Here is a 13,212-nt window from a genome sequence, read left to right as displayed (position 1 = left end):
TCCAATTACAGTGAAATTTTTTTCTGAAAGCCAAACTGTTTTGAGATAAAATAACAATAGAAAAGTTTCATTTTACTTATTGCCTTGTTACCAGTACCTGAAAGCTGCTGGAAAGAACAGAATTAAAATACCCACCTAGCAAACAGCAGCCATCTGCATTTTTGCAAATTAATCCTTTGGAGACTGTGAAAATAGGTTTTACGCACACCCATACTGTTGTCACATCTTTATGGGCAAAGGCTGCCTAAACCACTGCTAAAAAGGTCAAAACCAGAGAAACGAAGATGCCTTAACAGCTTGCAATATTCAAATCTGGAAACAAACATCCTTTAAAAACCATCCACATGTGACAAGTTGTGGCAAGCACCTCTTGTTAAATGAATATAGATGTAGAAAAGTTTCATAAAATTGCAGCTGCTGTTCCAAAATTTGCTGTCCTTATGCTGCAACTCTGCCCCTCCCTGCCTTCCCTGAAGCATAAGGGAGTGGAGAAGTGGGTTGGGTTAGTGCTGTTCTGAAGGCTTCTGCCTCTGAACAGGATCATTCCTTGCTGGAATTTCTTCCATTTCATCTCCATTTGAACAGTAGCTCTTGAGACTTCTGTAACTAGCATTATGTGCACTCGCTCTAAGTATTCATCTACAACATTAGGAAAGGACTACAGGGCAGCTGTTACGTATTGAGCAGAAATGGGTCTCTCTTTAAGGTGCTACTCCTTCCCTCATCTTCACTGGAGCTGTTCCTTCTTCCACTTTCACTTAGGATGCCTGGTCTGTAGCACTGCTAAAGGGACCCTGATGCTGGGAGCAGTCACACTGATAGCAGACTGGCCTTTAAAGTTCTACACAAGAATGCAGTTTCTGTTGAAGGGTTTTCTTACCAGCTTTCAGACTGCRTCTGCACAGACTGACATCCAGCAACAACAACAAAAAAAAGACATTGCACTTCTCTTAACAGATTGACTTCAACAATYTACTTTCAGGTATAAAAAACTTTTCAATTTTGCCTTCTATCAGTTACAGTGTTAAAACTGAAAGACATTTCTCCAATACTTTATTTTTAATGTAGGGTGCAACTCTGATTTCAGCCTGCAGCAATTTCTAGGAAATAAATGAACAYAAAATACATAATAATTACAGATGGTTACTTCACCTTTTTTTCTTGCAAACAAATAGAGCTGTCCTCCTTCGTCCACCCAGGAAACACTGTGGTGTGTCTGAATACATGAGTTCCACAAGGCTTTGCTGACAACAGTGTTGCCTCCATTTAAAAGGTAGAAAAAGCTGAGGCACAGCAACTTACCCATCTGCAGCCAAGTTTGGAGTTCAACCCAGGACTCCTGATCACGAATCCAGTGCTTGAACCCAGGTGATCACCCTGATGGTCACAGAAGAAAGGCTTACCTGTGGCTTGCTGTCTGAAGAAAGGTTCGGACGCACACTCCTATAACCCTTGGCAGCCAGAGAAGATGGCTGGGCATCCCCATTGGCATCGGTGTTAGACGACGACCTCCAATCATCTGCGAGGGGAAAGAAAACTCAGATCACCGAGGATTCCCTCCAGCTGCAGGATAAGCAAAAGGAGGGGACTATTCTTCCTTTTTCCCCCCGCTTTCTTTTTTCCCCCAGGCAACAAGAAATAATTCCAATAAAGCAATGGAAGTAACAACAGAAGCAGCCAATGTTTATACCTGTTTCTGAGTTTTCTGGCTCCAGACCTAAGTGTTTCACAGAAAGGAGGGACAGAGGAGGTGGGGGTGGAGAATAGGCACAGAGGAAAAGAAAGGGRAAAAAAATAAACCATTACATTTCCAGAAAACATGTACCAATTGAAGTTAAGAGTCAAGCTACTTCATTTCACACATAAAATGCTTTCTGACAGGGCTGTGTAATTACCATAGAGACCAGCCCTAAACATGATGTCCTCCTTGTTTCTGACCTTTGTTAACACAAGGCAATTCATTCAGAGCAATGAAGAAACAATTGTTCATTGACATTCTTATTTCAGAGGCAAAAAGGCTGCCCAGCTAGCTACTTTATAAAGCTGCAGCTTGACATCCAGACATCACAAATTACTGGAAATGTAGGGACCATGTATTCATATTATGAAGACATATCTAYCCTTAATAATATCACTATATGCAATTGAGATAAAGGATTGCCAACAAATAAATCAAGTTTTGCAGACTAAGTGCACAAAGGGAGTTATAAGATACAACACCACTTTACAATCTAGCCCTGCAGCTACATGCAGTGGTCTCGTCACATATTTACCCACCTCCCATTGGGTTGCTCCCCACCCTGTACCCATTTTGCTGTTTAAGTTATATGCAAAAAGCTCTTCAACTCCAAAGTGCATTTCATAAAGCATTTGAGAGAGTAAGCAAAAGAAGTATTAATGAGCTGATTTCCATAGTAATGGGCCCATTGCCATTCAAGCAGTTGGAAATTTATGAAGCCATCAACAGAAAGGAGAGAGGCAACAGTGGGGGGCAGGAGTGAAGAAACAGAGAAAGGCAAGCATGAAAAGAGGGTAGGTCAGGGGTGGAGCAGAACGGGAGAAGACAGAGAAGAAAGTGGCACATTAGGACTAGAATTAATGGAATTGCCCTTTCTCCAACAATACAGTCAGAAACGATGTATGCTCTGTTTTCAAGAGCAAATTTTACCCCCTCCCCCTTAACGGCATCTTGCCTTTGGGAGTTCATCCTCTTTGCCAGACCCAGGACACTGGCCAGGTTTGTTATGCTTTGCCTGTCTCCTACAATTAAGTAATTACACGTCTGCTATTGAAAGACAGCAGAGCTCCGTGGCGACACTGTCTGTCGGGGGGACGCTATCCCTGCCTCCTTGACAACCCAACTGAATGTTACAGTGGCAGGAGCACCACTCAGCTTCTTTCTGTTCCACATCACGCCTGGGATAAGAGGAGGAGGCGTGTGGAAGCCAGGGGGGGAGAAAAAAATGGACAAAGAAAAGGAGAGTTTTGGTGCTCCTGACAGATTTAAGCCAATGAGTGGTCATGAAACCTGGACTAGGAATCAGTCTCTCTCTACTGATCTGGTTCTTGCAAGAGGTTTCCAACCATACTATGGAATTCTGGGCTTTAAACCAGTTACAAAATAAGTCCAAGACCCTGGACTGCCCTGTCTTGAGGTTACTGTAAGCAACATATTCCAGTCAACCTTCCACCACTTACTTTCAGGTTGCTCAACGTCCTGAGGAGATGGTGAAGTGATATTCCGATTCCCTTCATAGGTTGGAGTTGCCCGGAGGGTTACAGCTCCTTTTCCACTGCAGACTTTTGTGGGATCCATTTCTACAGGAAATGCACGTGCACAGAAGAAACACATAGAAAGGGATGATACAAAGCTATTAGGAGCCATCAGAGCTCTAGTGCAATTTTAGCATGGCTGCATCCAGGTGAATCAATCTAGTAATGTTTGTGCAGATGAAGATCAGCTCTGTATTTAAAGCATTGAGAAATCAAAGCAGTTTCATATTAATGTAATTGATGAAYGTAGCAGTTAAGTTCTGAGTAAGTGCAACAGAGCAAAGAAACGAGGGGAAAAAGAATGTGTTTGAACCAAATGTCACAAGTCCATTTGCTTTATTTGCTCTGCTTTGTACAGAGATACTCTGCTAGCAAGGAAAGTCTACCATCACACCTGTGTCTCTTCTATAATAGGGATGTSCCACTGGCATAATGCATACACTTCTGTGCTAAAGCTTAAAAATGCCCTTTGTAGAGGACTGAAAGAGGAAAAAAAAMCAGCAGACTTACGACCACTGGAAGATAAAATTTTGTAACGATGCTGAATATAATCTAAAGGCAAAGCACTGCAAGCCATCTCCCTGCCATCTCCACAGTTCATGTCAATATTTCACCTTCTGACACAGAACCCAAATGCTGAAAAGTAGAAGGAGATTTAATATATGCCYATTGAGGTCAACCTATGAGCCAGATACCAGATCATGCCAGCTGAGGCACAGTTCAGCACAGCTTCTGTGCAGTCTTACCTTTGTGTATTTCAGTCCATGATTTGGGTCAGCCTATTAGGCAATAACAAACCAGTACTTCAAAGCTATCTGTTTGCTTTAAGATACTTCTGGAACTAATTAGCCTAAGAAGTGTCTCATCTCTCTAGGACACTTTCATAGAAAAACACATCACCTCCTCTTCTCATTCACTATTAGTGACCCTGCAGCTGCCATCAGACTTCACTCTGACTACCCAGAAGACCAGCCCTACCATTATTGCACAGGGAGAAGRAAGAGGTACTGAGTGCCTGCTGCATTACACAAGTGACAACACAATAATTTTCATTCCTATGGGTYGAGGATCATGCTATCTCTGCATGGGGAAGGATGCAGCTCCTCTCTAGGAACTGCTATTAYAACAAAAATTATGCCTTCAGACTGGACAGAGGGGGCAAAGACTGTTGTTTATTGTCCAGACAACAGCCCACATTTGTGCATATCAATATTCCCTGGCTGATTTCAGCAAGGTAATGCCCCATCAAATCCACACCAGTACTATGCCTACAGACCATGCTAACACCTTGGCTAAGGTTGCAAACCTTATAAATCCCAGCCAGCATGGCCATAATACAGGGGAAAGTCTGGCTCTTAYTGAAAACCCTCTATGCTGGAATCTCCACTGTCAAGGCCCTTACGTGGGCTTCCAACGCTTTAGAAATTTCACAAAAAGCATAGTTTAAGATCCATACTTAGGACTAAGAAAAGRATGGAGCAAGTAAGAAATCAGAGGATACTTTCCTATAATTCAGCCTTTAGCCAACTAAGGCAGCCTCTGTGAGGGGAAGCACTATCCATCCAGGCATAGCAAAAGCTGTTTCATCTTTAAATATACCACAACTGATCACAACTTAAGGTCACTCACATTCCTGGTGAAGCAGAAGTTGACTTCTCTGACTGATATTTGCATGATTCAGGTAGGGTCAGGATTCCTTTTGCCCAGGAGTGCAGTTCTGGAATCACCTCCATCCTCCTAGTACAACAGGCAGCCCAAGGACTCTATGGACTCACTCCAAACCACAGGACAAAGGTTTAAGCCCCAAGACTCCAGTTTTAAGAGTGCTGTAAGGCACGAATACACTGTTGGGAGCCACTGGGCCTGATATAGATATCCATAAAGAGTTTAGGGTAGCTGTCCTCCTACAGCCCTATGCCTACATTTCTTTCACAGTCACTGGAGAGAAATGGAAATAGAGCTCAACATGTATRACATGTCTAAGCACCATCTTCATCATACTGGAGGAGAAACAAATTTAGCAATCAATTTTTTAAAAAATTTTCCATACATATTAAACCTGTATACTGAACCAAAAGAGTCAGAAAAAAAATTCTCTAAACTCAAAAAAATTAAAATGCTTTGAAAATATTTGAAAAWAAAATCTTGCCAGACTATCACCTTGGGAAATGAAAACAAATGACTAAGATGATGAATTCTCTCACAATTTAGGTGAACTGACAGAAAAGAAGAATCTGAATCTCTCAGTATAGAAATCCAGCAGATAGTAATAAACAGGACATTAGCACTGTACTAGTCCAACAAAGCACACGTGACAGATTAGGAGAGACAAGCAGTATCAGCTACACTAGGCTGGCTGTCCAAATCCAGCAAAGTACAAGCATAATCTTGTACTTCTAGTGGGGAAGCATGCACTTGGGGAGGGCATGACAGACAGCCCAACATCCTTATTCACATATAGATTAAATTCAGTGCATGTACAGAAAAACAAAAGCATGCCACTAATGTTGAACCATTTACTTTCATAAAGACCAAAGATGTGCAGGTAACATTCTTTGGTTCTTCAGGAGTTTGGTTCAAAATGAGTCTATAAAAATCACAATATTTTTCAGAATTGAGCATTGSTCAAAGAGCTTACAATGATCCCAGATTCAAGCAGACACAATTATGTCTGCAGAAGAGCAGCATGATTGAGAACAGTGCATTGTGCCATCAAGARCTAACTGCATTACCTACTGATGAAATCTGCAGCTCTGGGAGGAGTGAGAGGAGCATGATGCTGAGAATTAGCCAAAGCACATGGGGGAAGCTGACACAWTGACAGAGACAAAGAAGAGAGGCAATGATGGCTAACTGATACATGGCAGGGGAGGAAGGAAGAAGATACCTGTAGGCAGCACTAGGTGAGGAGAACTTTTCACTTTCTTCACAGGGATTATTTTAACAGCAGAAATAGAGCTTGTACATAAAGGGACGTCAACAGCTGCAAACACAAAAGTGTAAATGGCACATCCAAAAAGGAAAGACCAGAGTTTGGGAAGCATGCCACAAAATTTTCTAACRCACTTGGAGACACAATAGCAGGAAATTTCAAATACAAAAGCAGTCTAGAGAAAAATGATGCAACCTTTAAAAATATCCCTTCATTCGCCCTAATTCAGGATGTGTCTGTATGCAGCATACAGAACTGCTTACTGAATGGACTAACTGCTGACTGCCACTATGCTGCGGGCAAAAAGAATCTGGAAGCATTAGTTTTTAGAAGCCATCAAAAAATGTTAGTGTAATCATTTAACTGAGGTACACTACGTGCAAAAATAAAAATGTTAAGTAAAACATTAATATGGTTCAGTAAAAACAAAATAAAGTGAGAAAAACAAGTACTGAAAGGTTGAGAGAAGAACATTAAACTAACTACATTACATGAATTCTGAATTTTATGGCTCATATTTTTWCAAGTTCAACAACAGAAGGAAGTGAAATAATCTTGAAAAAGGTCCCATGCCAAAGGGTAGCATCCGTTTAGCTATTTCAGAAAAAAAATCCATTCACATAAACATAAATTGAAGAGATTTCTACCTGGCTCCATCAGCTAGYACACTAATTATACTATATGCAGTAACACAGGGAAAACCATACATAGCACTATGCAAAATTCTAGCAATTGTTATGAAATTGTTCAAATCAATGTGTACAAAGAGGGTTCGTTGTGAAAAAGGCAGGACCATTCAGAGGTGAAGCTCAACAGGAGCTGCCAAAATAAACACCTTGTATATCATGACTCCACCAGAATAACTTGAGTAGTGTTCCTGATTTCTGCAGAGTGAGAATTTTCTTCTTTAAAACCTGTTTTAGGTTTTAAACCTGTTTCCTGTTTTAGCTGGAAAACGCTACTTGTTTCCTCACATTCCATGCCATCTCTCTCACGCAAAATCAGGAGTAAGAGGAACCACATTTCTAAAGCTTTACACACCAACACTGAGCAGTGGGCCAGCCTGAGGGAGGCACTGACATCAGGATGGTGTGTACACACCCTCTTGTGGCAGATCTTTCTGATACCCAGCAAAACTGGAAAGCACAGACTTCACAACCTAGGAAAGGACTCTCAAGCAATAAAATGGGCAAAGAGCTTGAAAGAAAATTTTCAAACCTCATAAAATTATTAATTTTTAATTTGATAGGATTTTTTTTTTATTTTATTTTGTTTTAAGAAACGAGGAACCCAAATAAACCCTGTTTTCCATACTTCTTTCTGAGGAGAGAGGCTGTGAATACAACAGATCCCAAACCAAACACCCTGCGGTTTAGGAAACAATCCTGATTCTGTTCTTCTTTGAAACTGACTGAATTCATCCATCCACAATGCAGTCAAAATACTAAACACTATAAAAASGCATCAAAGGAAAAGAAAGGAAATTAAACGAACAGAAAATCAACCCATACCCACATTCTTTCACCCTGCCAAAACAGACATGGTCACTATACAAAGCTGAATGCTGTAAAGCACACTGCAAACCTGCAGATGTTAACATGAAGACTGGCTTGTTTAGATTTTTTTTCGATCACTTAAATGCTTATTTCCTGCCCCTTAATCCTGGACTCAAACCTTCRCCTCTCCCTCAAGTTAACACAGTTCACACACAGGCACCCATAAACCCAYGCTGTCTCAACACACTAAGATAGTGATTCACAGGTGCTCACAAGTACTTCAAGCAGTGTCCAGCTTTCCTCAAAACAGCACTAAAAATATACAAAGAGGCAAGTCCAGCCTSCCACTTTAAAGAGACAAAGAACACTTGTTGAGCTAAGAAATGCTGCTGCTACTAACATGGTGCAGTACAAGGCTTTTCTTGTGTCAGTCGCCAAGTGAACTAAATTTGGAAGCCCCCGCTGCAGTGAATTTCCGGGAAAATCGAGCACATCACCAGCTGACATGCGGGGGGAGCTGCGGAGGTGTCTCTGGAGCTCTTAACCCACCTTTTTCTTGTCCATTGCTGCTCAGCCCATTGACAACAGTTTTTGCAACATCAACTTCTTCATGTTCTGAAAGACAAATGAAGTAGTCGTTTTCAAGAAAGATTTTTTCAAGTCTGCAAGGTCTCCAGCTGACATGAATAAAATTGGCTCTTGTGAATGCAGGGAAACACAGGAGACACTGCTAGAAAGGAGCTCCAAAGGTCATTGAAAGTCCTATTTCTGAACCATGAAAGAAACAACTTTACCTCTGTCACTGCTGACAAATGTTTGCCTGGTGAGCTCTTACAAACTTCCAGCACCACCCTAACACAACCTGTTCCAGTRCTTCCCAGCCTGTAAGTTTATTGGTGCTTACACTGAATTCCCAGGTCATGTTTCTCTGGACTCTCTTAAAATAGTTCACATTTTTCTCAAAATGTGGTGCCAAAACCAGGACATGATACTCCAGTTGAAACTTGCTAAGATGCTAAAATCAAGTGGGAATATTATTCTACAGGTCTTACATATGGCACTTCAAGTCTGACATCTGCTGTATTTTTCACCCTGATTTAGCCTGCTACCCAGACAAGCCCAGAAGTTTTCTTCTTCCCAATCAACTCACCTTTCCTGGTCCCTTGTTTTCCTTTAAACAGCTGATTTTTTCTATCCAGATGTCTAACATGCATTCATCTCTACCAGAACGTATCAAATTCAGACCATTTTTTCAGGTTATCAGTAATTGTGAATTCTTATATTCCAAACTGAAATAAGCTAAAGTGCCCAGTCCACGATGTTTCCAGCTATTTTTTATGCTTCAGAGGCCATATTCAAGCAACAGATGTGAATAATTGCATCAGAAATGGACAGGGATATTACTGGTAATAAAAAGGAAGGCCAACGAGTGCAAGTAGAAAAAAAACAGACTCACCAGAGCTCATTGTGGCAGAGGGACTTTCCTTTTTCACTTCTGGATTTTGTTTATGTCTGTTTAAAATGAAAGGCAGAATGATTACATTATGTCTCATGTCTGCCCAGACAGCACTGGACACAGTGCTGATCATCCACAACAGTCAAGGTAACAGTCACAGTTGCTTTAAAAAAATTCCTTCCAAATGCCAAATGGATTCATGTCAGGCACCAGACACATTTTTTGCTGATAATTAGCAGAAATTAAATATTATTTTCACCCAATATAAGCACTACTTCCAGACTTTAAAACTAATCTTCAATACAAAATTGAAAGATACTCATTTAAGTCTAAGAGTATATAAAGGGCAAAGTGCAAGTCTGGCTAGTTTCTAATATATAAAATGTATATCACCTTTTAAGAGAATTAAAAAAAATCAAAGCGACAGTAAAAGCTTTAAAATAAAACCCTCACATTAAGGCTTTTCCATATTTCAAGCAATCTGTTGCTCATATCAAAGCTGGTCTCTCCTTTGAAAGATATAATAATACAGAAGAGATGCACTTGTCAAAACGCAAATTAACTTTTGCACCAATCATTTCCAGTCGTGCAATGCTGCTGATATTTTCAGGATCAGACTCCAGCAAGTGAAACATAAAACTGGAAGCTTTAATTCTCCCGGGCCCAAAGGCAATGAAATTGCCAACCCAAGAGAAAAAATACCAGATGGGGACCAGAAGAAAAAGTCAGTTTTCATGGTGATGACASCTCGCAGAGGAAAACAAATAGGTGACACCTATTTGTACTCACTCCTAGAGGGACTTGATATCTGCAGCAAACAGGTTTCAATGTCACAGATGTTGGTTTGAATAGCCAAAGAGCATTTCTGCAAAAAGTCTGTGTTTGACAAGATCTCTCAGCTCCCTTAAGGCGTTAGGCTGAATTAAAAGCCCTTTAATTCTGTGCTCCAATCTTCATCTCTGCCCACACAAATAAGTTAGCCTCAAAGAAAGTGAGATCAAGTGTAGYTCCAGACAATTAATGACTTTCACGACACAAATGGAAATATGCATCTGAAATCATGAACTCATGCATAAACAAGAAGCGCAGWCTGAGAAGTATAGGGAAAATTACTTGGGGAAACAAGAAACTAAACAACAGAGTTGGAGATCCTTCCTTTCCCTTTACATGAACTGGAGACGGCAGTGGAACATTGTAAGMGGTGGAAATTCCCTTCAGAGAATTGAATTTGTTCTCCTGCCTCAAGCGTCTCCCTTCTTAACCAGCATTTGTTTCATACCAACCAGAATATAATGAGCATGTTCAACAGACACTCAAAAGGAAAGAAAACTCAACCAGTAAATATAGTAACAAATGAGTCTATAAAACCAGCCAATATCTGGGCTCCCCAGCAAGCCACCCTGGGAACAGCTGCCAACACTTAATGATTTAAATATTTTCTTCACTAAAATACCCACATAAGATCTACATTGTGGGTTCATGAAGGCTCAGCAGGATTCAGCCTAAGTCCAAGCTGATCCCAGTGAACCACAATGTAAAGGGGGGGGGGGGTGCAGTATAAAACCAGTCAACAGCAAAAACTAAGGCCATCTTTAAGGTTTGCTATGCAATTTTGCCTGCCCACACAGTATCTGCTTTTTGTTTCTACCATTTCATATTAGAAGTGAGTACCCTGAAATACTAATGGTTGACACAGCTTGAAAATTTAGACAAAAAATACTTAATAATAATGGTCTTTCTGATCTTCATACATTTCCCTTCCAGAAAGATGCCTTAGCTCAGGCAAATTAGAAAGAAACAGTCTAAAATTATATGTTATCCAGCTTAAGGAGATTTGTTGCAGTATCACACTCTTCTGCACATAGAAAAACATTACTTGCTAAATTCACTGGGATAAATACCAGTCCTTCCACGGGGCTGGGAGAGAACCACAAGAAGGGGCAACACTGCAGTAAATCCCAACTCAGCTTTAGGATCAATCTCTCTCTGATGCTGAGGCGGTTGCTGGTACCCAGATGTTTTAACTCAGCACTGGCTCTCTCCATGGGCTTCATGCAGGTCACCACAAAATTTCTTTCACTCCAAGCATCCCCAAACGGTTGCACTGCTTTTCTCTGATATCAAAGATAAAAAGGGTGGGAAAAAATACTTCAATGTATTACCTTTTCAGGAGAGGAAAGAGGATTTACCACCTATAATGTCTGGGCAAAGGAGGGTCCACTACTGACTGCTCCCATGCCACAGCGACACATTCCCTTCCACAATGGCAGCAGGTGAGCCATTAAACTCGTGCCCATATGCTTCACCCTTTTTAAACAGTCTCACTTGTTTGGAAACAGTGGCATCACAACTGCCATAAAACTCTGATTGCAGTGATGTCTTTTTGATTCAAATCTTGACATTGCTTAAAGTGTGAAGCACTGGCTTTCACTGTATTAAGAAAAGCATTTAGGAAAGAGTTCACATCAAAAAGAAGCAAAATTATTTAGCACTAACAGAACAAATTACTTTTTACAAAAAARTGATTTGAGGATAAATTAAAGTGATAATTAAAGAAGATTGCTAAAATTAAATGGAAGATGTGTACCAACTAGATCTATATTGGATCTAGAAAAATTACTTTTCCACATATCCCCACACTTACAAGCAATTATGGAATTCAATTAAAGTAACAAGCATTCAGTGTTCACTTACTGTGAAACTGATCAGCTTCTTTCAAGCACCCAGAGAATGGATTCAGCATGCTCAGGGAGAGAGTAACCAATTCTGAGCCCCTGCGCTGGTCTAAGTTTAGAAACCCCATTTAAAAGTTGATTTTGATCAGTTGAGAATCTGCATATGGATCTGCTACATGCAGGTAGAAATAACACCTGCTTAGATCAACAGAAGTATGGTGTATATTTTGAGTTGAGAACATGTTTTGGCACCTTTTTGCATTAGGGCTACAGAATCATTCTACTTGTCCTTCATATACTTGGCCCAGACCATACACTCAAGTCCCATTAGGCCAATCTCAGTCCTAAGGCTGCTCTTGGGATCAGACAGACGGTGCAGCAGGTAACACAYGTGGCTCCAGGGTGCTGGTGCAGCAAAGTATTGCCCTGTAACCCGGGAAGGTGCATGCTGTAAGCCAGAGTGCTATGAACATTTGGATGGTGCTTCCTCAGACAGACCAGTCCCTGCCAGGTTGGGCAGACAGGCTGCYCATGGAAATAGGTGGGTCTGGAATAATTTGCTGCTCCCAGTTCCCCTCCAGAACTTCCTACAGACATGGCAAAGCCATTCCTGTAGACGCACATGCAGCACGCACAGGAGTACTTCAGAAGGGAGCCTTTCAAAGGAAACCAAGAATGAGGCTCCTCAGGTCAGAGAACTCCCTACTGCCAGATCAGATAAAGACAAAAAGGAAAAATACTAGAAAAAGTACTCCAAAGGAAAGCACCCAAGCGTCTCCTCCCAGCTCCCTGCTCCACACAGCTAACTAATGTGTCCTTGCCAGACTGGAATTAGTGCCTTTCCTGAAATGGGACAGACATAGCAACAAAGGCTTCAAAGCTGCGCACAAGCAAAACACAATGAAAGGTAATGAATTCCTCAGGGCATAAGCCAGCAGCTGTAACCCTGAACATGCCAATGTCCATRTGTAACATCCACCAACTCCTTGTCAGTTCAGTCCTACCTCTAGACGGATGTTTAATTTTTCCTTCCTCCCTTTCACCCCAGCACATTTGTCCAAGGCTGCAGTTCCTTCCCTACTTGGTGTGGAAAAGAGAGCAGTGCGTTCAGAAGCCTATTTAGGAGGAATGCAGATAAGTGGCCACTACTTTTGTACAGCCTGTCTGGATTATCTCACATGCGCTAAAGGTYTGAATACTCCCCCTACAAAGGCAGKGTGCAACAAACAGCTCATTAATAGTTCTGAGCAAGGACACATGCTCTTAAGTCACTGGTATCTCAGCTAAGAGTTGCAGGCAGTGGTTATTTTTGGTGGTCTAACGTGAGTGTGGGGAAAAGTAACTTCCTTTCCTTTCTTCCCTTGTTATTACTGACAGCTC

The 13,212-nt window shown here is 41.2% G+C and overlaps 1 protein-coding gene across 32 annotated transcripts in view; it reads right to left on the bottom strand.

Annotated features, from left to right (window-relative positions):
• The window catches only part of SORBS1 (sorbin and SH3 domain containing 1), a 158,892-nt gene that overhangs the window by 56,773 nt on the left and 88,907 nt on the right, over nucleotides 1–13,212 (bottom strand). For 24 of the 32 annotated variants that reach the window (XM_057377070.1, XM_057377071.1, XM_057377064.1 and 21 more), the window contains 6 exons: nucleotides 9,158–9,213; nucleotides 8,251–8,316; nucleotides 6,161–6,256; nucleotides 3,199–3,318; nucleotides 1,691–1,717; nucleotides 1,404–1,519 (listed from right to left, as the gene is read on the bottom strand). In XM_057377070.1, coding sequence (XP_057233053.1) covers nucleotides 1,404–1,519; nucleotides 1,691–1,717; nucleotides 3,199–3,318; nucleotides 6,161–6,256; nucleotides 8,251–8,316; nucleotides 9,158–9,167 — 435 coding nt within the window. In that variant the 5' untranslated portion in view covers nucleotides 9,168–9,213. The remainder of the gene's footprint in view (nucleotides 1–1,403; nucleotides 1,520–1,690; nucleotides 1,718–3,198; nucleotides 3,319–6,160; nucleotides 6,257–8,250; nucleotides 8,317–9,157; nucleotides 9,214–13,212) is intronic. The other 8 variants (XM_057377072.1, XM_057377087.1, XM_057377093.1 and 5 more) reach the window with 2 other exon arrangements.

This window comes from Malurus melanocephalus, unplaced genomic scaffold, assembly GCF_030028575.1.
Source record: "Malurus melanocephalus ecotype Western Australia unplaced genomic scaffold, MMel_1.1 scaffold_299, whole genome shotgun sequence".
In the NCBI taxonomy this organism is placed as follows: Eukaryota; Metazoa; Chordata; class Aves; order Passeriformes; family Maluridae; genus Malurus; species Malurus melanocephalus.
This window is presented reverse-complemented; position numbering and strand designations above follow the sequence as displayed.